The 24,556-nt window shown below is 50.9% G+C and overlaps 1 protein-coding gene across 6 annotated transcripts in view; it reads right to left on the minus strand.

Annotated features, from left to right (window-relative positions):
* Positions 1-21,304, minus strand: part of NFATC1 (nuclear factor of activated T cells 1) — a 109,350-nt gene extending 88,046 nt beyond the window's left edge. For 3 of the 6 annotated variants that reach the window (XM_014877722.2, XM_088168483.1, XM_088168507.1), the window contains exons 1-3: positions 17,149-17,266; positions 11,284-12,382; positions 2,003-2,162 (exon numbers count right to left, since the gene is read on the minus strand). In XM_014877722.2, coding sequence (XP_014733208.1) covers positions 2,003-2,162; positions 11,284-12,382; positions 17,149-17,224 — 1,335 coding nt within the window. In that variant the 5' untranslated portion in view covers positions 17,225-17,266. Of the gene's footprint in view, positions 1-2,002; positions 2,163-11,283; positions 12,977-17,148; positions 17,267-21,171 lie in introns of those variants that run through there. The other 3 variants (XM_088168475.1, XM_014877738.2, XM_088168494.1) reach the window with 3 other exon arrangements.
* Between the last annotated feature and the right edge of the window lie 3,252 nt (positions 21,305-24,556).

The following is a 24,556-nucleotide window of genomic DNA, read 5'->3' on the forward strand; positions in this document are numbered from 1 at the left end:
CCTGACCCAAACAGCTGCAACATCTGGAAATATGTTGATGATTCAGAGATGCATTTTTCGGGTTTTGCCAGTCACCAATTTAACAGAAATTATGCCCCAGATTTCCTCCTCCTCCATTTATTTATACATACTTCTGTTTTTTGGGTACTTCTTTATTTGTAAACACTTACTATTTCTCTTACAAAAATTATTTATAAATACTTAATTTCTTTTTGGAAGTACTTTTAATCCATCCATCCATCCATCCATCCATCCATCCATCCATCCATCCATCCATCCATCCCTGGTCTAAGTCAGAACTCTCATGCATTTCTTCAGACAAATAACTAGCCATGATGGTAATGTCAGCATGGAAAAGCTGCACCTCTATATGTTTCTGTTCTTTTTGGAGAAAAGGATGTTTGGGTTGTAATAAAAAGACTGAAAAATACATTAATCCTTATTAAGCCGGTAGAGCCAATTGACAGGGCTGGGACGGTCTGCTTCCTCCTCTCTCCCTTCATGGCCTTCTGTAATTTCCTCTCCTCTCTTCTGACACTTGTTTGTCTTTGGAAGCAGCATGCTGCCTCCTGACAGACCGGGACAGGGGATGAGAGGGGAAATGTCTGGACACATTCAGTCCAATTAAATGTTGGCATCACATTCAGTCTTTCCAAAATGCACGTAAAGAAACTTTAAGTGCCAAGCTGGCCATTGCAAATTGCCTCCCCATTTGCATTTCCTTGCATCAAGCCACAAAGAGAGTAGGCATTAATTGTAAACAAGCATGTCTGCCACAAGCCCCTCTTTATTAACACTCACAAATGTTCTGCTAAAACCTTTCAATTTCCAACAGACAACTTCCGTAATCCCATGTCACTGACGAGCTCTGGCAGAGCTAAAGTGTGTTTGCTGCTGACAACTCCCCTCACTTTCCTTCTCCAGCTGCGGCAGCAGCACACATTTACACAGCAGCATTCTCTGCCCAGCGTCATCCCAGCCTCCCACCGTTCCTTCCACAGAAGTGTTTGCTAACAGGGGCTTACAGCAAATAAACAAACATGCACAGCCCTGCACGTGTGGTCCGTACATCATCTTGAGCCGTCTGGGCTTTCAACCACCGCTCCCGCAGCACGGCTTGTGGCACCAGCCCAAGCAGGGTGAGCATGGCAGCAGTGCCCTGGCATCCACAGGTCCTGTGGCATCTGGGCAGTGATAAAACCTGGGCTCTGCTGCACAGAGGGTCACAACCCTGATGGGCAGCACTGGGACTTTAACTGCTGGGTGAGAAGGAAGCTGCTGAGGAGGGACAGGCACTGTCTCCCACTCTCTCTCACTGCTTTTTCTTTTCTTTGTTTTAAACAACCAAATCTTGTTCTTCCTACTCCTGAGCAAAGCCCTTTAAAAATGAATGAGACTACTCATATAAGCAAATTAAGGGTCAGTTTAGAGTGTAATTAAATTAAATGCTTTATACAGAGTAACTAAAGAGCTTGGTAGGATTCATGAAATTCAGGCCTCAGATGCTTTCCAGAGCAGCTGGAAGGGTTTTAGAAACTGAACAGAGAAACTCTAAAAGCCTTTGCTCAGAACTCACTGCAGCATCCAAACCAGCAACATACTTCTACATCACTGCTACAGCTCTGCACTCCAACATGCATTCACAGTTCTGATTAGATCCAACTGCAAGTTAAGGACTAAATGTACTGAGGCACGTCTCCAGCTGATTTCAGTATAAACCGCGTGTCTGGAGTCTGACTGCACAAACAGGTCCATGGTCACCACTTGCCAGCTGAACGCTCACTGAGCCCTATGCAGATGGGGCAGCAATCCACCCTGTATTCACATTGCACCCTATTTTCACTAAAGCCTTGTTTAAAATATGCTCTAAGGTGTGCTCACGTGCAGGAACCTCTGAAGACGTGAAGAATCTCCCATGACTTTTTGGTTTTAGGGAAGAAATGGTGCTCGCCACAGAGCACTGAGATCAAGAGCCCGTGGTGCTCGTTACACGGTTTGGTACCTGCACGATGGGGTGGCCCCCTGCAGATGCCTTCACAGCCCCTCGACTGCCCTCTGTCTCGTAATGAGCTCGGTGGTGGGATTTCGGCTGCACTTCGATACGTAGCTCGTAAGGTCCTGAGTGAGATGGCAGCTGCCAGTCAAGAGCAGGCAGGGACGGGCTACAGGGGAAAGGAAAACAGATTAAAAATTAACATCAAGGACACTGTCACAAACCACAAGCAGCCAGCACCATTAATTTAGGCACCATGTCTCGCTGTTCATCCTTCACCATCTTACAGTAAAAATGTCATCGATAAGGATAGTGTCATGACATAAGTAATTTAGAAGGAAATGGCTATTTTAGGAAGATTTATGGGTCGAACATATCTGTTGGCCCAGATGCTATCTGACTTGTATCCAAAATTGAAAATTTTAAAGATACAAATTACAAATACATATTAACTCTCGAAGCAAAAGAAAAAAGGCAGAAAGACACAGAGGAATTTTAGGAAGGAGATTTCTGCTGTGAAAGTGAATGCCAAGCTAGTTTGGCATTTAATGAAACTAATGGGTTTCAACAAATCTGCTCTGTTTACAGGGGGTGGAAAGAAGGAAAGAAGCCATTTCCCTGCTTCATTCTCAACACAAAGCATGTTTGAGAGCCTCAAAGCAAAACTGATCTCTGTTGGGTTAATCCACTGCAAAGAAGAGAGCTCTGAAGTCAGAACTTGCTTATGAATCCTATTGATGGTGATGAGCAAGCCTGCAGAAAATGCAGCTCACTCTTCTGGTTTAACACTGACTCTGCTACTAACTAAAATACTAAGGACTCATTACCATCAAGCAGCCTGACAGCATGCAATGGTGGGGAAGTGGCATTCTTAGAAACCCTCTTCCAGTAAAAAACCACACTTGAAATAGATGGGAGACCTCTAAGAAATGATAAGTTGATGCTTCAAAGAAAAGAAACAAGGACAGTAGAAACAGCAGCCCTGAGACAGACTTGTAAATCTTAAAATCGAAGTAATAAGTTTTACAATTAAAACACTAATTTCACGTCCACTCTATATTCTTTTCCTTGGTGAATTCTCTTCACTGGGTGTTCTTCAAAAGTCTTTATAAGTAGTTAAGCAGCACAACTGCAACACACTCCCCTGCCCTTTTACATAAATTTTATTACTTCTTCCATCAGCTTGGAGAAGATAACCAGCAAGTAGAAAATTGTTGCCCTTCGCAGGTGCCATGGGCCAGGGCTCTCTGGCATGGTGAGAGGAATTGTGCCACCGAAGCCTACAGGTGAGGGCTCATCAGCTCTCCCCAGCCTGTGAGGAGGCTGGGCACTGGGGATTTACTGGATCCTTGCCTCACTGCTGCAACCTGGGAGCAAGGACAGTCTGAGCAGCAGGGATCACAGCTGAAATCTTTCCTTTCCCTGTGAGCTGCCCGACCGGGAAAGGATGTGCAAGAGCTTCCACACTGGATGCATATACTACAAACACATGTTCAGCTGGAGGCTGGATACTCCTTGTTACCATCCCAGGGATGCACACTCGGTGCACTTGCAGCTTCTCAGGCATTACAGCTCTCAGCCAGCTCCTGCAGAACAGAACTTCTACCACTAGCATGGGCACTTTTTTGCTTCACCTCTTGGGCCTTTGTGAGTGCTTACCCAGCCCTGTATCATGAGCACATTGAACTCACATCTGCTAAAGCCTGTGTGCGTATGCACTGCTGAGACTTCAGGTGGTGCTAAGGTTCCCAACATTATCTTTCTTCAGTGTTTGTAAGTCTGAGCCAGGTATTTGCATGCCTATAGACACACACTATACACATTACACGGGTTAGCTGGAGCCACCAAGTCCTATCCTGGGTGAGGACGAGGATCACCTTTGCTCCCTGGGCACCTCCTGCTACCCCAGGACAGCTCACTGACAAGTTGCAGGCTCGAAACATCAAGCTATTCTGTTCTCCAGCCTTCAGGACATGGAGGCCAATAACAGAGAGGAAGAAAAGTATCCATCCCCGTTCACCCTAAGCAGGAGCTTATCTAAAAGAAAGGTGTGGTCTCTGTGCACGTTCTGAGCTTCCATGAACATCTGGAGTCAGGAGAAGCCGGGGGGGCACTCTCTCCACTGGCAAGATCCTGCCAGGGACAAACCCTGAATTTTCTTTCTGCCCCTCCACATATGGAAACTCCTGCCTCAGCTACAGGCAGGAGATTGCACCTTCTGAGCTCCTGTGCAAGCCCGTCCCCCAAAATGGCCAGGGCCCACTCTGGACGTGAGGGGAAGCTCTTCTGCTACTACACACTCATACAAGGAACAAAGAGACAGCAGAAGATTACAGACAGATGGCCATTGTATGTAGCCACTGCTGTTTGCCTAGCACTTTAGGTACACATATTTTAGTCTGAAAAAAAAAATCTGGATGAGACATATTTGAGTAATGATAAATGACAAAGAGTAGAGAAAAACAGCTGTGTCTCTCCTGGTGATGATCAGCACACATTTTTAAACAGATGTTTCTGGTTTTAAGTAAATTCTCACTTGATGGACTTTTTTTTTTTCTGAGGATAAAACATCTATCATATTAGAAATTTTTAACACTTAATTAGAAAGGACAACTTTGACTGACAGCATGTAGCCCTCAAGCTAAGAGGGTTGGATTTTTTTTATAGTTTTGTAATTGATGACATTTCTTTAAAAAAAAACAAGAACCAAAGAAAAAACACACAACCCCCCCTTCAAATCAGCACCTGAAAATGTTAGTATAATTAAGTTGTTAAATTCATGTTCTCAAAGTCTGAAAATACAGTTTGTTGTTAGCCTCAAATATACAACCAGAATTCCAAAGCACTACCTGCCCAATTATGAACTGACAATTAATGGGAGTTTTCCTGATAAAGGAAGCAAAGTGATGCACTTAACAGTGTCATGGACTGGGGCTGTCACAGCAATTTCCTACGTTAGGTTATCTTCATCATGCACTTAATTTTCTGCGGCTAAAAGTGGTTAAAGGAAAAAGCCACCAAACAAACGGTAAAATCAAATTTGGTTGCTGCAAACATTAATTTGAAAAGGTCCAAACTACCTCATCAAGCCAGCGTCACGTGGAGGGAAGAAGAGCCCTACCACAGCAGTCAAGAAGAGGAATAAAAGGTCATCATGAAGCCTTCCTACCAAATACACATCAGTGTTTTTCCCTCAGGTGACATTTTCCACCAGCTGAAAACCTGTCCCATTCCTTTCTGCGCCCTAATAAATCTCACTGTAGTCCTCCTAAATGCTGTAATGAGGTATGGTCTCTTCAAGGCAGGTTCACAAAACCTGGTGCTAGGCTGTAGAAAACTGGCTCAATATAACTCCATCCTACATAAATCAGATTAAAAACCAGATGAATAGTGATTTATTTTGCATACACCAGATACACAATATGATTAAATCAAAAACAGATTATCCAGTCTGGCTGACTTCTGCCTTTAGCAGAAAGATTTATCAAGTTACAAAAAAAAACAGAAAAAAAAAAGAAAAGAAAGATACTAAGCAGCCCACTGGAATATAGACAGGGAGGAAACAAAGCCAAAAACTTCTGCTAAACTTTGTAAAGGTGTTTAAGTTCCATTTTCACATGACTCCTATCCATTTGGGAATTAAATTATTACTGCACTTTCTAAGCTACTGGGTGCCCAAGGCCACTTGAAAGAGAGATTCACAAACATTTTTGTCCTAAACTGCAAAAGGTATAAGAACAACTGCCAGTCTCACACTGGAACTAACCCTGCTTTTGGCCAAGTGCTACAGCACGGAGTCACCTACCCCAGACAGCTGACTGAGAGTGGCAGAAGCCACTGCCTAGAAGGAGAAGATGCTCCATGTCTTTCACCACCCTAAGTAAACTGAGTGACCTAGAAGGAGTACATCTGAGACTGGGTGCCCTGTGCTAAACTTAGTTTTTTCTGAAAAGGAGTTTTACTATAGAAACAAAAACACAAACTGGAGATACCACAGGGCTGCTGAAACTTTTACCAAGCTGCTAGCTCGAACCTGCTCCAATTCTGTACCAAATGCAAATATGGTTACAATTTATTATTTATTGCTCATCTCACATCAAAGTGGATGCCCGTGAAAGATCCCTGTGTGTGACTTTGAAAGAGTAAGAAAACAACAGTTGATGGCTACGTGTCCACCAAGCTGATTGTGGTCAGAAAAATACACCTGCTTTATATTTCACCTATGACTTAACGTGGGCAGACTTTACTTTCTCTTTTTTTTGAATTTCCTGTCTGACAGTTGAGCAATCTGGCTGTGAGCTGTTAATACAGATGCTGTGTCCCACCCCAGACTTGGCTGTATTTTGCTGGCATGTGGAGCAAGTAGATCCCCCGTGAAGTGCATGAGGTGCACTGGAATTCCTCATGCTGAAGTCTGAAAACACGAGTCGTCGTCATTCTCCCACATAATACTTCACCACTCTGTCCTAAAAAATCACACTCAGAAATTGGTTTGCATGGGAAGTTTCACATTTGATGGCTTGGAGAAAGGACAAGAAACTATTGCTGCAGGAATGGAGATAACAAATGGCTGGTATCACATTTCTGCTTATTCTGAATTTAGAATCCTGAGGTGTTAAAATGATCTGGTGAAGGAAGGCCATTAACAAGATGCTCACAGGCTTGTTTGAATGAACTGAAAAACAGTCAGGAGAAAGCGTGGGGAGGATTAAATCAAACAAATAAAAATATATCAGTTTACTGAGACAGGCTTCCAAGTAGTCTTCAACCTTATGGTACAGAAACCAAATGTAATAAAGAGTCACTGCTGCACGATGGCAAAGCAAACATGTTAAAGGATCCTAACATCCCTATTCAGCAGGAATAGAGCAGAAAAGAGAAAAAGGTTAGCAGCATTTTGGGCTCTTCCCGGTTCACTTCCCAGCGCCAGCCCCTCAATTAACACTAACGAGTCCCAGGAGATGGTCACTGCCACACAGCCACAAGTCCCCACTTCACTGAGTCTTGCCCAGACAGCCCTGCCTTTGCTTTGTCTGAGGAACTTCCTCTTGCCTGCCATAAACACGCAAGTTCGCCATGGATGCACAGGTCAGCAAATCCGGTGCTGCCGCACCACTGACTATCTCATCTCATCTCATCTCATCTCATCTCATCTCATCTCATCTCATCTCATCTCATCTCATCTCATCTCATCTCATCTCAACATTTCTGGTGCCTTTTTCTTGAGCAACTCAACTTTTCCCAAGTAGGGTTGCCCCTTCTCTCATGATCTGGAACAAAACACCTCTAACAAAATAAAAACAAACAAACAAAGAGCTCCCACAAAATCAAAATTATCTGAAGGACCACAAATCGAAAGAAAGAAGTAAAATGTCTGCAACATTTTTAAATCATAGTTTGTAAGGAAATCATATAATTTGGGGCCTCAAATTTTGCATGCTTAAGTTTAATACTGTCAGAGTCCCAAAAGTAGAATCCAAAAAATCCACAAAAAATCCAAAAAAAGCTCACTGATGCAGAAGAAAGTCAACTGTGCTTTTGCAACTTGCAGAGAGGAATCCAACCGTACATTCTCTAGGTACAAACTTCAGTCTCCATATGTAAAACTACATAACCATGTGCCTCTGAGGTCAAAAACATACATGCATATTTTTGAAGCTGAAAAATAGACTGCAGCTAAAGAAAATGTGGCTTTTGACTGTTAAAAAAAATAAACTGTGGAAGGAAACACCACGGGGAGTTTTTAAAAGTCACCTGCCTATTCCTGGAAACTCTTTTTGGTGTGGTAGACCTCATATATGCCATACGCCCAACCAACAAACCCAACCATTTCTCTTTCTCTTGAAAAACACTTCATTTAGTGCAAGCTCAAGTGCTAAAGGCTGACACACTCCTTGGATTAAATCGATAACACTTGTTATAAATACAATGCATTACTTTTCAAAGAGCAAGAAACTGCCTCCAGGAAATCTCAGGCTGTGTTTAGTCAAATACAGCAGGTGAAGAGGAAGTCATATAAAAAGTGCAGGATACTCAGAAACATGGCACTTTGGTGAGTGCCTATACTTTTTGTTGTGATATAGGGTGATTAAGGACCTGCTTATGAGCAGGTACAGAATACAAAATATGTCATTTTTTCTTGGAAGTAGTCACTAACACTGCCCCCGTAGCTGAGGGCAGAAGTCCAGTGCTGTACTTCCATTTTGGCTTTCACATTTTTGCCCACAAGATATTCTGCATTACACAGCACTTGGGAGAGACGGAGAAATGGCACAGAAGGAACCACTGACACCACACCACTAACACAGCAAGGGTTTGAGAAACACAGAGCATCACCTGCTTGTACAGTAACTGCTCAGTAGAGTGCTTCTCTTAAAATTATTTGCTGCAGTAACTCCAAGAGAGATACTACAGACAGAAAATTGTTGCATTTGAGTGAGATAGCACAGTGCACAAATACCAAAGTAAAAAAAAAAAAAAATCTTGGAGATAAAAGCTAAAAGAGAGCTTTACTAAGACCATCTCTTGACTCTCTGCATCATGATTTCCTTCCAGGTCTTTTTGAGGCAGACTGGTATATTTAGATAGAGTATTTCAGTCTAGAAAAGGTATGATTCTTATTGTTACCTCAGTGTTTGTTCCAATGCTTCCCCTGAAATCTCTGCTTGGTCTTTAAGTATTTTCCACATCCAAAGATTTGGTGCAAGGCCCTGGGCTGCAACCAAAGGACTGCAGAAAAATCCCCACCAGCCCTGGGTTAATCTGTGCAGCTCAAGCCTCAGCTGTGAGGTCAGGCTCTACCCTCCCACCCTGTCCTGTGATCCTCTGCATCCATGTGCCGAGTCCCGTGCAGGAGCAGTCACATGTTTATCATCAGGAAGGAGATGTGTGAGCCCAGATCTGCACCACAGAGCCCACAGCCTGGGGACTGGGCTGAGCATCCGAGCTCAGGAAACACATAAACACTCTATTTAGGCATTATTATACTCTCATTATATACTCTTATTATTCCCTTGCTCCAGGATTTGAAAAGTCTAAAGCAGACTGAACTTTAATTATGACAAAGTAAAAACACCATCAATTTTAGTAACAATAGCAAAAAGCAGTTTCCTTTTTAGACTGATGCTCATTATAAAACCTTGGGAAAGGAGATAGAGCTCCGCTGATGGTGTGCCTGAGCCTGCTCCCTCCTGCTCCCAAAGAGATGGGAATGCAAGAGAGGGAGGGAAAGGCGTCAGCGATTTTCCAAGGCATGCTGGCTTTTGATGAAAACTGTATTGCATATTCAGGAAGAGACAGAGGAGGTAATCAAATCTGGTTATCTCAAAATCATTATGACTGGGTAGATTTTGGAGCCTGAGTTGTTTGTTGGAATCCACCCCTCCAGCTCTCGTGTTTGAAATAGAACAGATGTGTAACATAACAGGAAAAAATCCAGCTCTGTTGTGACAAATTCTTAACTAATTTTTTTGGAAAGATTTAAAATAACAGTTTCTGTTGCGTAGGCTGTGATCCTGTTGACGTCCATGCTCAGTTGCCCAGCACTTTCATATACATAAAATGAGACGTATTTGTGGTGGAAGGAAGCACTGTCAGTGTATCTGATTGGTAAAATAACTTAAAAATCACATTTAAACAGTAACTTCCAACTGCCCTAGAGCACAAGTTAATGAGATCACATGGAAACATATTGCAAACCAGGAAACATATTTTATACAAGACCAAAACAGTGGAAAAAATGTTAAATACACAACATAGTGGGGCTTCGTTCTGTGCACTTCACCTTTCTTGTTTGTGTTAGCGTGCAGGCACGCCGGGTGCCTCCTGACGGACCGCGGCACAGCGCCTACGGCCGCTTGCTGCAAGGGAAAGATAAAAGCCTGCTTCGTCAAACTGTCCTATTCCTGCCCTTGAAGTCATCGGCAAAACGCTGCCTCCAACACAAAAGCCGAGGGCCAGCCTCTCTGATGAATGTGGGCTACTTGGCACTGCAGTGGGAGAGCATAAAAGGCTTTTTCTCAGTAAATGGGAAGGCTCTGAAGGATTTGCATCATGTTAGAAGTCTCCACCCCAGCTCTGAAAGGCAGTGAGTGCCTAACTCTAGGTGGCCAGACCCAAAGGAGTTGCTGCGTTTCCCAGCGCTGAATTGAGCCAGGGTCTTAAAAGGAGCTTGGCAATACAGAGGAGAATGATGAGGAAGGGGAGTGTGCTGTAACATAAAAAGCCATGGACCACTCCACCTCATTTTCGGGAGACAGCACATGGCAGAGAGGTGCTGCCTAAAGAGCGGTGAGACTGACAAGGCTGAGAACCAGGGAATGCATCACTAATTAAAACACTTCAGGTTCACACTTTACTGCTTAGATTTTGAGAAAGGTAGCTTCACTGTTAAGAGCAAGAAGCCAAGTTCTTTGGGGAGGAGGAGGAAATGGGGTGGCCATCACAACCAGGGACTAGGAACAGCCTTTACTAATCCTTGGAAAGCTGAACTATTTTCCTGCACCACATGCTTCTACATATTACAGCTTCCAGAAGACTCCAAAATAAAGTCTATGACTATGACAGAAAGAGAATGCAATGAATGTAACTCAGATTTCAGCTATTCTGTGCTGCTTCCTACCCAGAGCCTTGTTGTGATAAATAAATTTGATGAACAGGTTGAATCACTATCAGCTGAAAAATTAGATTTCTTCTTTAAACAGAAGTAATGGGGAAGATAGAAAAAAAAGCAGAGAATCACAGTCTAGTAGAGACAGAAAAAGATTGATAGACAGCCTTCAGATGAGCTGAAATAATTTCAGATAAGCTGAAATAATTCACAAAAGAACCATATTCTTACTTAACTTGTATTCACTGTGCATAAAGCATAAATGTAAAAGGCCCTGCAACAGTCACCATAATGAGACCATATCCTTGCCCAGCAATATAAAAATACTGAGACATAATAAACTTCAAGTAAAGCCACAGGTTTGACGGCACCAAATTGTCCTGTTCCCTAAGCTTCTGAATGCCCAATTTCCAGACTGCCCAGCCTGGGGCTCATCCCCTGGAAAGTGGATAACTGGTTACAACCTATGCATAGCCAGCTCCTAGAACAGCCTCTTTTACCCTTCAAGGCTTGACTTGTGGTCACACCACACCAACAACAGAGGCAGTGTCACAAGACACAGTTAAGTGGAGTGAGTGGATGGGCAGATTTGGCAGGAAACAGAAACAGGAAGGGGAAAGAGGAAACAAAAGCATGCAATAAAGATAATATTGGGATTGTCCTCTAAGTCAAGGTTCCTTACCTCATGTAGGATGTTGGAGATAGAGGCTTTGGTTTGGCCCACTGGTAGGGATGCTGTGGCACAGACAGGTACTGCTCACAGAAGTTTCCTTTCCTGATGTGCTGAAAGCTGGAGAAGTCTTCTGGTGACAAATCAGCAGTTGGCGATATGGTCCCATGATCCTCGCCAGTCGGTTCGGTTTTGAGAGCCATGGATGGGGTGTGATCAATGGCTGTCTTCCTTGACTTGATGGGAATCCCATCGTTCATATCAATGGTGCTGTCAGTGGTGAGGGCGTTGATGGCAGCGACGATGGCGGAGCTGGTGTACTGGTTTGTGTTCCCCAGCCAAGTGTCATCCGTGACACTCACCCGCGGCGAGTTCTGCGGAGAAGGAGTAGGGGAGTGGTGCGGGGAGTAGGAGGTCTGCCGGCCATTGAGGCTGTACTTCCTCTTGTTGCAGGGAGACGGAGGCCTGGAGTTGCGAGCCCCCAGCCAGCTCTCCTCTGTGATGCTTGTTCTGGGAGATGTTGACGGAGAGTGCCTTGGGGAACTGAGCAAAGTACAGGCCACCATGCTGCGTTGGTAGCCCTCCTCTGTGTCGGTGGTCTTCGGAGAGACACACGGGGACTGCCACGGAGAGGTCTGAGGTGAAGTGTATGGATACGAGTAGTTGGACTCATAGGAAGACGCTTCGGAGTTGCAGCTTCTGGAAGACAAGCTACTCGCTGGACTAAGGCAGGACGGGTCTCTGTACGCCTCGATGTTCGGCAAGTTCAAAGTGGCAGTGGAAGGCGACCGCTTGGCATTGGGGATGGCCTCCTCCACCTCATCGTGGAAAAACTGGTTGTTGTTATGATGCAATCCCATGTAAGATGTGATCTCAATTCTGGGGCTCTCCAGTGCCGGAGCTCCATTAGGTCTCATGTTTGGCGGCAGGTAGTACTCAGAGGCTCCGCTGTCAATGTGTCCTCCATATCCAGAGGGATGGTTTGTCGATGGGACAACTGAAATGACAGGATTTGATGTCTGCAGGCCATGACATGGAGTTGACAATGAGGAATGTGCCACATTTAGAGGCAAGCCAGCATTTACATTTGAAGATGCATAATTATAGTGTTCTGGAAGAAACAAACAAACAACAAAGAATGACATGAGGTGCTGCACAAATATATTCACTTAGTAACATAACCAGCTGAAATGGAGGGACATGGCACAATACACCAAAGCACAGCTCCCCTTAATAACCAAGTCCATAGGCATGCCATGCTCGGGGAGAGGCTGCAGACTAGCATCCTTGAAAATGCCACTAACTGAACAGAACAAGACAAGATATCTTGGGATGGGGGATGTACACAGACAGAGTTGGTCTTGAGGACATGGTTCTTAGGTGAACCTTCAGAGCAAAAAACTGAGTCTTCAAACAACATGGTTTCAGGATACTGGGAAACTGCAGCATTCAGAGATGCAACTGAAAAGATGTGTTTTTACATAAGTAAGCCAAACTCCCTCCCTGAAAAGTTGGAATACACAAAAAACCGAACAAAAAAACATAAGTAAACGCAGACTAAAGCAAAGAACAAGATCAACCACATTCTGTTAAAAAAATTATACACAACCAAAATTTCCATTACAGCAAGTTTCCAACTGGTTCCAGTTAACTAGGATTTTGGAAAAAGATGGCTCTATTGATCTGTTCTAGTTTCTGGGACCACTTATCCTCCAGCCCAACTGGCAGAGGCCAGGTGAAGGATAAACATGGATGTCTCACTACTCAGTGACAGCTGAAATTCCACTGAAATTGCTGGTTATTGCGCACGCCACATCGAGCGCTGCCAGCAGCATACTCTGGGCCAGCTCTCCAACCATTTAACAGTGCCGGGTGCACAAAAGCAAGAGCAGAGTTGCACAGCCACTGTGGAAAACCTGGAAGGTGACAGATCACATCACAGCCTTCTGCCAATGGGTTCCCTGACGGAGCACAGGGAACAGCGTTCCCTTTGCATGCCTCCATCCCTCAAAGCTGGTCCGTATGGGATCATCTCTGCCTTGTCTTGCTGTCTGCCTGCTGAAGGGACTCCTTCAGCTCTTCTCCCCTGTCCCAGGGATGCATATGTGACCCTTTTTGCCACCCAGAGATATGGGTGGGCTGCCCGCTGGGGAAATGGACAGCCCTCAACCAAGGACAACATGCTCCTGGTGTTCCGAGCTGTGGTGGGATGAGGAATCATCATCTCTATTCTTTCTGATATAGAGAGGCTCTGTGTCACCAAGACATATGAGCCCTAATGCCAGTATCTCTTACTTTACTGGGAAAAGAGAGCAAAACCTTTCTATCAGGGACAATGACTGCTGAACTCTGAATCTGGGTAAGGCTGGTGTACAGGTTCCTCTCAGCAGTCTGGAAATGCACTCAGTTCCAGCTCCAGCCCCAAGCTGTGCTTGCAATGCATCAGCCTTCCCTGAGGTTTATTATGGCAGCAGCATCACTTTCCTGCAGGACAGAGGGAAACTCTACATCCCCCGTGGCCACAGCCAGTCCACACGGGAAACCTCTCCCTTTCCATCCCAGGAGGCAAGTTCCCTCGGCAGTCACCTTGCACACCTTTCCTCAGAAGATACGGAAAGGCTGTGTTAATTACTGCAGCTGCTATTCCCGAGGCGACCAGGGAGCTCTGCAAATGCAAACGAGCCTCTGAGCTTGTAACCAGCACAGCCAGCTATTCTCTTTCTCTTGTTTATCAGCTCAGCCCTCTCTGGTGTCATCCACCTGTGATCCCACGCTCACCTTTCTGACTGGCAACGACTCTAAGGCAAACGGTACTTAGGAAAAATTAATGTGCTGTGGCAGCTTCACGGTAACTCCAGCTGATGTATGTCATAGCAGGTAAGAGTCAGGAATGATGAACAATAACAGTTTTTGAACTCGCTCTCTAGCCTGCCCTCAGATACTGGCCATTTGCTCAGGAAGGGTCATTAAATTACACTGCAGTGTGCTACAAATAACACTGGATTATTCAAAACATGCTGCAGCTTCATGGTCTATTCAAACAACCAAGGAGGCAGGAAATACAGCAAAAGAGGTGCTACCTGACAAAATCCAACTGCATTGGTCACATCACTGTGACCAGATCTGCCAGAATCCCTTCCTTCCAAAATCAGTTCCCTTTCGTTGCTGCCCTGCAACTTGGCCACAACAACCCAGTGTCACCACAACCACCACCACTTCCCTCCTGCCCTTCACGGAAAAAACCCTCAACATGGTACAGCAGTAGTAAGATCTTATCTGTTTCAGAAATTAGCTCAGGGAAAGGGTCTAGAGTAGTGCCTTCAGGGCAGCTTCAGCCCCTTCACTGCTTCCTCCAGCTCCAGAGGAAGGTGATGTCCATGGCACCACATGGCTGCTGGGACACTGGCTATGCTCTTCTTCCACATACCCTTCCACAGCGTCCTGCTCTGGCATACAGCTGGAAGGCACTGGTGACATGGCACAGCTGGGAACCACTCCCAGCCGGTCCCTACCATGCATCTGGACAGTCCAGGCAGGGGATGGAGGGCTCAGCAGGCTGCCCCAGCTCTGCACCCACCAGGTGGGCTTTACCTCTGCTGAGTGCAGAATCAGTGCTTTTAGATCTTGTATTAAAAATAAATAGGTAAACAAACAAAATAACTGGGATAAGTACTGTGAGCCCAGAAATTTGCTCAAATTCTGATGCATGACTAGGGTGAAATTCAAACACTGCTGGAGATCTGCAGCCCAGGCTGGATAGGCAATATAAAGCTCAGACAAGCCTTTGGAATCCAGCTAAAAAAAAAATAAATATTAAAAGACAGGCTTAAGTACTATGAGCAACAAGTTTACTAATTCACATGACAAGGAATAGCCACTTTTAGAACTATTATGCATTTTTTTTAAAGTCAGCTTTTAAAGGGCCAAGAAAAATAATGTCATACAACTCATACAATAGTACACAAAATAGAAAGATACAACATCCAAAGCCTTCCAAACATATTTAAGTACCTTAAAATTACATGCATCTAGGCATCATGTAGAAAATATGTACACCAAGTATAAAAACCTCAAAGTCTAGAACTAGGAACAAGACAGAGACCTTGGTTTGTGGGCTAAAAACCACCAGCTACAATTTCTGAAAAAGCTCATTCTCCAAAACTTCCATATTTACAAAATTCATCAAACACACAGCCATAGTCAGCATTTATAACCTGTTGATCTTTTCCTCACCAGGGTGAACGAGACAGGTAGAAATAAAGTGCTGCATCACATAATGTAGCTACATAGGATATTTTGACAGTCCTGAAGCAGATGAAAGGCAGGTAATGCCTTTGCTATGGCGTCACTGTTATGACTATGGTTCACAGAGGCACCCAGAACCAGTGTACTGACTACTAAGACATATTTAATAGTGTATTTTAATATCCTGAGCCAAACCCCGTTTCAGATAGACCAGTGCAGGTTTCTGTTCCAACAAATCAACACTTGAGTATAACTAGGACAAGAAATTGGACCCTTTTGAGTTGTGAGCACACCTCCACATATTCCATATCCCTTCCTAGCAGTTAAAAAGCTCCTTTTTTTTCCTCTAGTTAATTTCACAACAAGCAAGTTTTATTCCTTTCTATCATCAATGGGCTGATCCTGCAAGGCACTGAGCACCATCGTTTTTTACTTACATACTTTAAATTGGAAGGGTGAACACCTGCAGCTCGTAGGGTCTTTAGAGAAGATGAGGGCTGTCTTACATTACTCAAGATGAAGCCACATCTACACATTAATGTTTAAATTCATTCTTTCAAAATTGCCTAATTGAGTCAGGTACTTCTCTCGGACTAGGATTTTGACACTTAATTTGCTTAGGCCTCTTCACTTTAGACACTTAGGTGTCTAATCACTAGAACACTTATCTGAAAAGCTTGGTGCAAAACTCTAAAAACTACCTTCTTCTAAAAACTAGGAGCTCATAACAACTATTTGGACATCGACATTGTGCCAGGGAGGTGGGCAACTGGGGAGAGCTAAGAAGGTTCAAACACCTTCGCTCATATCCTGGCAGGCTGCATTAGGCAGGCAACGATTTGCAAACCTGCTAGAATTTAAAGGCAAAAAGATAAGGCACAGAGCAAACACAGCCCTACTCTGGGGCAGTGTTAAGTCATACACTTGTACAAGAGCTCTTTACGGTGACCCGCTATCACCGACACTGCAGCGAGTTAACCACGCACCAGGAAGCGGCAACCTTCTCTCTCTGCCGGTTCCAGGCTTGTTCGCCTCGTTTCCACCTCAAGCATTGCTTAAAGCCATAGAAACAGACAGCCGGACCGAGACACCAGAGTTGGGAACAGTTGTGACCCGTGACAAATTCACGCCCGTTATTTTTATTTGCGGATGACCTTCAAGCTAAACCCTGAGCCTAACTCCGGCTCACGGGGGGATGGGGAGAGGGGGCTGAAGTGAGTTTTCAACCGGCCCATCTTTGCCACGGGCAAACCCCAAAGCCAGCGGAGGAGGCCGTGCGAGCGGTCGACGCGGGGGTCCGGACATCTCGAACAACTCCAAACTTCTAAAAACTCCGCACCGGCGGCCCCCCAGGTCGTCTCCCCTTGCACCCGGTTCGGCCGCTGCCAGAGGAGCGCCGGCCGCCCGGGCAGGACTCTGTCCTGCTCGCCGCTTCCCGGCACGGCTGAGGCGACAAGCACCTCTCGGGGCCGGGCCGACCTGTCCAGCCGGGATTGCCGGCTCCCCCGCCCCGCTCCCCGCGAAGGGAGGTAGACTTTCCCCCTCCCGAACGGGGCAGCGCAAGGAGGGCTCCCCGCAGCATCCCGCCGCCAGCACCCCCGGAGGTGCCCCGGCCGCCCCGCCGCGACCCACCTCCACCCTCATCGCTGTGCTTGAACTCGAAGAGGAAATCGAAATCAAACTCCTGCTCGGCCTCCACGCCCGTCATGGCTCCCGCCGCGACCCCCGCCACGCTCCGGCACCCTGGCAGCGCTGGTGGCGCAGCCCCGGCCCGCCCCGTCGGGCTCGCCCCGTCGCGCCCGGACACCTGCTGCCGGCCGGCCGGGCTGCGCGGAGCCCCGGCACGGCGTGGGACGGCGGCCGCTGCTGCGCTCGGTAACGTGACCTCGGCCCCGACGGGCGGCCTGTCTCGCTGCCGCCGCCGCTGCCGCCGCCTCCGATCCGCCCTCCCGCCCGCTGTTGATGTTTCCGGGTCGATGCAAACAAGCGCGGTGCCCGGCCCCCCCGCGCACCCTCCCGCCGGGGCTCTGCCCCCGCAGCGCAGCCCGTGCTCCGCGGGGAGCCCTCGCCCCACCCGGGGGACCCGGCACCGGTGGACACCCCGGACTGCCGTGGGCGGGATGGGGAGCCCAGGGGTGGGCGGGGAGCGGGACTTCACCTGCTCCCGACCGGCGGTAACAGCGGGGGGGCCAGAGCGGCTCCTTCCGCGCTTCGGCGGGAGGGAAGTGGGGATGTAGGGCTGCTCAGCCCACTCAGGGGGAACACCGGCGTGTCCCCTCTTCGCTGACAACTGATAAAGGCTTTTTCCGTGGGTGCCCACCACGCCGCGTCTGTGAGCCAAGAGGCTCCGCTTTCATTTATTTATTATTTATTTCACTTAGTCGCAGCACCCACTAGTGCCAGCTGCTATAAAAAGCGCAGTAAAGCGGGACTCGGAACGGTGCCGGCCTCCTCCGTTCGCCGGGGACGAAAAGATCCTCTCCGGGCCGCCGCCACACACCGGGAGAGCGCCTGCAAAGGGCTCTAGTGGCATGCTGGACTCTGCTCAGCATGTCCCTCTTCCCGCTCGTACGGGATACAAACTAGGGAAAAGTAAATTAAGACTTTGTGTTTCGAGGTGCTTTACTGTCATGTTACACCGGGCCGGTCTAAAGGTCCCCGCCTGGAAAAGGGGCTCCCGCCCTAGCAGCTCGGCTCGGTTCCTCGGTTGCCGAAGTTTCAGGCCCGGTTTCAAAAGGAACAGTTTTTTTTAGCAGTTATGGAAATTGTATTCTCTTATAAACTCAGGGAATACCATTTTCCAGGCTTGCGACCGAAATCTCCGTCCTAAACTGCCAGGAAAACACAATTTTTTTCCATCTGAGCCCATTATACTTTTCCCCCTCCTCGCCGGGACGAGCCTCGCTGCAGGCTAGGCTCTCGCAGGAGCCTCGCTTGGCTTTGCCCCGGAGGAGCCGTGAGTGGCGAAGTGTCGGGGCTGAGTCACCCGAGAGTGCTAAAGGCCTTGGCAGCAGGAGAACGTCTCCCCCTGCGTCTGCCCCGACCGTGGTCGCCCCGGGCTGCCGGCTCAGGCCCCGCCGCAAGGAGCGTCCCTCTTCATCCGTGCACGTCCCTCAGTCTTCGCCCCGGGGCCGGGTACGGATGTGCCTCCTGTCCACTTGTCCAGGGCCTACACGCGGGACAGCCGCCTCGCCCCAGCCGCCAGGTCCCCGGCTCCAGCAGTGCCATCCCTCCCTGCTGCCTCTCTGCTCCGGACGCCCATCTCCTGGAGTGCCCCGGCGGGGAGGCGAGGAGAAGCTCCGAAGCGCCTGCTGCCCTCCATCCTTCACCTCTCCCGCATGTGCTGCCTGCAAGGCTGGTGAATTGTCCCACACTATTTGCAGACGACTTGATTTGCCAGTGACATCAGTATCAGTATTGTCAATGAAATATTTCGATTGGCACCCTTCCCGTGGAGAAAGAGGACAGATGTGCCATGCAAAGGTTAGAAACGAAGTGACACTACATGAGGGGACAGAGTGACAGCGGCCCTCCTGCTAACAGTCCAGTTTGAAACAGTGTCACTGAAATGAAGAGAGCGAAACGAGCGATGGGGGAGCGGCGCGCCCTGGCAAGGCCATTTCCGTATCACCAGCCGCCCTTGCACGACCCACCCTCGCACCACGACCGATCCACCAGCTCGGCCGCTGCCCACCCAGCCTCCCCTTGGAGTTAACTGGAGTTGTTCCAACTCCATAAAATAGGTTCAACAAGCGATGCATCAGACGGTCTGCTCCAGCTGCAGCCCCCCAGTCTGAAGGGGAATTTAACTTGTCCACGGCATTAAACCTGGCATAAACGCTGGCGTTTCCAAAAGCAAAGGACTCCACATCACGCTACCACACAAAGGGAAAAACCGAGGTCCTCCCACTGGGACTCTTCGGGCATTTCTTCCCAGACTAAACAAGAAATAAAGTATTTTCTTTCATTATTGTAGTTTGGCAATCAAATGGCACCTTAATTTGCAGGCAGCAATCCTGACGCGCAGGGCTCCCCTACGTGTTTCCTGGATTGGGTCACGCTTTCTGGCTGGACTCATTTTCTTAGTCCCTTACAAAATACACCACCAGGGAAGAGAACTATCGATGAAGGTTGCCACATTTTAATATAGGCATCAGAAATGCCACAGAAATAAAGAGGGGAAATATTTTTTTTCCTTTACATGAGGCTGCTGAACGCTTTTTATGTCAACTGCCTCTGGATGTAGTTTTCACAAGTGGTGTATTCAGTGCCCTTGGAGCCCAGGGCATTGGAAGTACCGTGCGCGCAGCTCACGGATGTCTGAGTGTGCGACTGGCACGCCAGCCACGTCTATTAAATATAGTATAATTAACTTCCATCCCAAAAGGCTCTCCGCTTCACAAGCGGAGCCACGGTCAGAGCCGCGCTTGTAGATTTCGCACTGGCAGAATCTTGTCAACTGCAATGAACCCCTAGGGTGAAGACAGCTGTATAAAAATAAAAATAAATATATATATAAAAAGAGAAGGGTCGTGAACTCCCAGCTTTCCGGGGACAAACCCAAGGAATGGAGTCCCGTTGTCCCAAGCTGCGGAATGAACGCGGCGGACATGGATAGCCCCCCCACTTCGCTTCCTCACAACTTTCTCTGCCCGGGACGTACGGGCTCGCTGCGCCCTGCCCGAGCCCCAGCAGCAACCGCCGGATAGGAAGGAAACTTGGGAGCCGGGGAACACCCGGGAGGGGAGGAGGGAGCATGGAACAGGGCAGCCGCCGGGTCCGCAGCGGGGAGCCGGGACTGCCCCGCACCTGCCGCGGCACGGAGGTGATGCCTGGCGGGGATGCCCGCGGGGTCCCGCTACCGGGGCCGAAAGCCGCCGAAAGCAGCGGCAAGGTGGGAAAGTTTCGGCGGTAGGCAGAGCGGTGCTGGATAGCGATGATCCGCGAGAAGAACAGTGTCCCGATTGGCAAGAGGGGAGGGTGAAGTCGGTCCACTCTCCAGCCAGACGCTACCCCGGTAGGGCCAAGTTCAGCCCGGAGAAGCTGCGCGCGTCCCGAACCCCGCGGCCACCATCTGTCCCTCTAGAAACTTTGCCGCCGTGTTTTCAGGGCACTTTTCGCAGCAGGGCCAGAGAAAGAAGCCGTGATTCAGAGCTCGGACAGCGGAGCAACCGGCCCCCCGGAGCCGGAACGGCGGCGGTAGAGCGCCCGCCCGCCTGGGGCGCGGGGTACGCGGGGCGGCAGAGCCCCGCAGCCTGGCCGCGGCGTGCCCGCCTGTCTCCGTGCGCTGGTACGGCGCCTTGCGCTGCCCAGGACTCCTTCCTTTTCCCAGGAGCGTAGGTTAGCTGCAATGATGGGCTGAATACTGACCTCCCCTAAATCAAGCCCCGCGATGGGGAGGGAATCCCCGAGCGTGTGCCCCTGACCGGATCCCAGGCGCCCTGGCAGCGCCGCCAGGAGTGGGCCCGGGCCCGGGACCGGCGGGAAGCGGCCGGGAGCAGCGGCGCGGCCGCGGCGGCGCCGTGCGAGAGGCGAAAGAGACACCTATTGGCAAGCGGCCGCCGGCGAGCCTCCGGGCCGCCGCGGGGAAACACCGGGGGACACCACCGCCCGCCCGCCCGCCCGCCCTCCGCCCCCCGCAGCGCCGCCCGTTACCTTCCTCCGCCGCCTTCATGGTGCTGCCGAGCGGGCAGGCGCCGTCCTGCGGGGCCGCCGCCGGCCTCTCTCTCCCGCTGGATGGGTCCCGCGACGGCGGCGCGGCGGCGGCCGGCGGGGCAGCGCTTGGCATCCACCCGGCGGGGCGGCGGAGCCCGGCGCCGCGCCCTGGGCCACTGCCGGCCCCTCGTCGCCTGTCCCGCCTGTCCCGCGCCCCCCCGCCCGCCTTCACGACCCGGTGACCGGGGCCGCGCCGCCCCCGGCGTGGTAGCCGCGCCCGCGGAGGCACAGGAGCTCGCCGCCGCCGCCCCCCCGGGGACGGGGCATGGAGAGGAGGGCGGGTGTGCGTGGGGACTTCGGAGGCACTGCCCGCGCTGAGGCGGCGGGACGGGGCGGCGGGCGCTGCCGCCCGCGGAGAGCTGCAGCCGGGGGACGGGGACAGTGAGTGTGCGGAGCGGGGAAGTCTCGCTCTGACGCAGGGCTGCGCGCCCGGCGCCGCCTTTTTAAAGCTGGAAAACACCCCCCCCCCCCCCCCCCCCCCCACCTCCCTTCCCCTCCCGGCCCCTCTCCCCGCCCCGGCCCCGTGATGTCAGCCGGGCCCCGGCCCCGCCGCCGGCGGGCGGCCAGCGGGAGGCGGGCAGCGGCGGGCACCGACGGGCCCCGGCCGCCCGCCCGCCCCTCCGCGGGACACGGCGCCCGCCCAGCCCCAGCCCCGGCCCCGCCGCCACCGCCCGCAGGGTCCCCTCAGCCTGCGGGAGCCGGGTGCCCTCCTGCGGGAGAACGGGCGGCGCGCCGGGGTCGCAAAGTGAAGGTGGGGAAAGAAGGGAGACCGGAGAGCGAAAGAGGCAGGCAGGGAGAGGGGGGAAAAAAATTAGAAAAAGGCGAGGCAGCCTCGCATGGTGAAATCATTATGTAAAAAATCGCAGGCTTCCCCCGCTGTGGAAATTTGGAAAAGAGCATCAACTGGCAGGCGAGAGAAAGGAAAATCCCATTCTGCTAAATTACTAACAGACCCGCAGACTCGGTTTCAGTCGCTCCAGATTTATTATTATTATTTATTATTATTCTGTAAATATCTCAGCAACACAGTTGTGTCTCATCCCTTCGTAGCGGGGAGAAGGAGAGATTTCCATCCCGTAGCGACTCCTCCTCCCACCTCCCATCTCCGGGATGCCCCGTCCCGGCCCCCGACGCGGCCGTGATACCCCGGCCCAGGCGGGAGTCTCCCGGACAGGAGCTGCTGAGAAGCACCGCGCCGCCCCCGCTCCCTGAGACGCTCCCCTCGCCCCCCGCTCCCGCTCCGTCCTCCCTCTGCCCCCACAGCTGGCAAGAGGGGACCATTCCAAACTTTTGGAATTGGACGTGCGGGGAGTTGGGGCGGTTTCGAGCATATCTGGTGTGTGAAGGAAAGAAAAAGAGGATCATAAATCTAGTGCCTGACACCCATGTGTGGCTGGAAATAAACCCAGTATAAACGAAATCCTGTCTGCTTCTGGAGAACGGGAGCCCGCGGTCGGTTCTTCGGGGCGGACTCCTCCACTGAAGGGCGGTGGAAGACGGTGCCCACCAAGAGGCGCTCCCTGCGGGGAGCGCAGCACCCTCCACAGACCTCGGCCGTTCCCTCGGGTGGGGAAACCCCGAAACCCAAACGGAAAGGGCGACGCTTTTCTCTCAAGGAAAATTGAACGGGAAAACAGAGGAGGGAAGGGGAAAACAGAGGGGGAAGCCCTCACCCCCGGCGGCCTTTCCCGGCCTCCCGCCTCCCCTCAGGCACGCGGGACCTCGGGGCGCCGCCAGGGGGCGCCGCGGGGCGGTGAGGGCGCGGGGCGGCGCTGACGGAGCCCCCCCCACCCCCTCACACACCCACCCCGACGGGGCGGCCCCGGGGCGGCGCTCGGGGGGCCGCGGTGCCCGGGCCCGCGCCCACCGGGGCGGCTGCCGGGGCTGCCCGGCGCGGGGGGAGGCGGGGGGAAGATCCCGGCTGCTTCCCGGGAGGCTGGGGCGGGGGCGGGCGAGAGCCGCGCTGCTCTCTGCGGGACTCTCCTTTCCTGCCGCCCCCCCCCCGCCCCCCTCCCCGCTCCCCGCCGAAATGACGGAATCCCCCGTCTGTTTCCTCCTGTTTAATGCCGTTGCCCGGACCACCGTGGCGCCGCTCCAAGGCCCCGCCAGCCGGCGCGGGCAGCCGGCGGCGGCGGCGCAGCGAGGGCCCCGCTGCCGCCCCCCGACCCCCGGGCCCGGCCCCGCCGCGCCGCTCCCGGCCCCGCCGCCCCCGCAGCCCCGCGGGGCCGCCCCGGGGCCGCCCCGCCTCCGCTTCCCTCGGCCCTGCGCCTCCTTCCCGCCTCCCCGAGTTTGTTTACAGCCGCTACTAGGAGAGACTGTTACACGGAGCTTATTTTGGGAGCCGGTGATGACTAACGAAGTTAAAAGGAGCTTAGAACAGAAAACAACATTATTTTTAGACGGCTGTTGTTTCAGTGGATCATTGTAGCAAACGCGCCCCGGCGTTTCTAAAAGCCACGTCCCCGATGCCAGGTCTCTTGTCCTGTGCTGCCACCGAGGCTCGCACACCGGCTGGCCCCCTTTGCTTTGCTTCCCTACATCTCCTCCCTAAATTCTGCCTGTAAGTGCTACGGCCACCAGTGGCCTTCATTATTTTGAACTTTAAGACATTTTCTTTCAACAGAAGTAAAAACAAGCTGAAAAATGAGGGGGAAAAAAAGTTATGAAGGTATTCGGAGTACTTTTCAGTGACCTCTGGCGCTGAGTTAGCAGGGACCTAGTATTGGCCTCTCCCCTGACATTTGAGACAGGGCTGATGATCTTGTAGGTCTTCTTCACCTCCCAAAGAAGATGCGAGAGGCAGGTCTCCACATCTAACTTCATTCTAAGCAGCTCCCAGGGCTCCAGCATGCCATTCTGACCATCACAGCCCACATGTGGGAGAGGTCAGCAGTGGACAACAGGGAGATGTGGCTGCTACTGCTGCCTCACTCCCCATCACCCTTCTTTTCTGCATGCCATTTCCGGCACTAAGACCACACATAGGGCTCCCGCTGTCCAGATCTAGACCCTCACTGACCCGTCCTAGTCTCTCCTGAGTAAATCCCAGCAGAGCTGGTGGGACCTCAGCTGGCTCTGCTCCACACAGGGCTGTACAGGCATGCACCCCAGCTAGAAATCCTCCCTTGTCACCGGTGCTGTGCCAGGATGTGTCTCCCCCCATCACTGCCACGCAGCCAGCCTTCTCCCGCTTTCCACAGGAATCCTTCTGCTGGGCCCTCTTTTCTCACCATCCACGTCTGCCCTGGGCGGTCCCTCTCCATCTACATGTCCCACAGCAAGGAGGGGGTGAGCTGCTGCTTCCCTTCCCCTCCACAGAGGTGGC

This window comes from Sturnus vulgaris, chromosome 1 (genome assembly GCF_052056855.1).
Source record: "Sturnus vulgaris isolate bStuVul1 chromosome 1, bStuVul1.hap1, whole genome shotgun sequence".
NCBI classification, from domain to species: Eukaryota; Metazoa; Chordata; class Aves; order Passeriformes; family Sturnidae; genus Sturnus; species Sturnus vulgaris.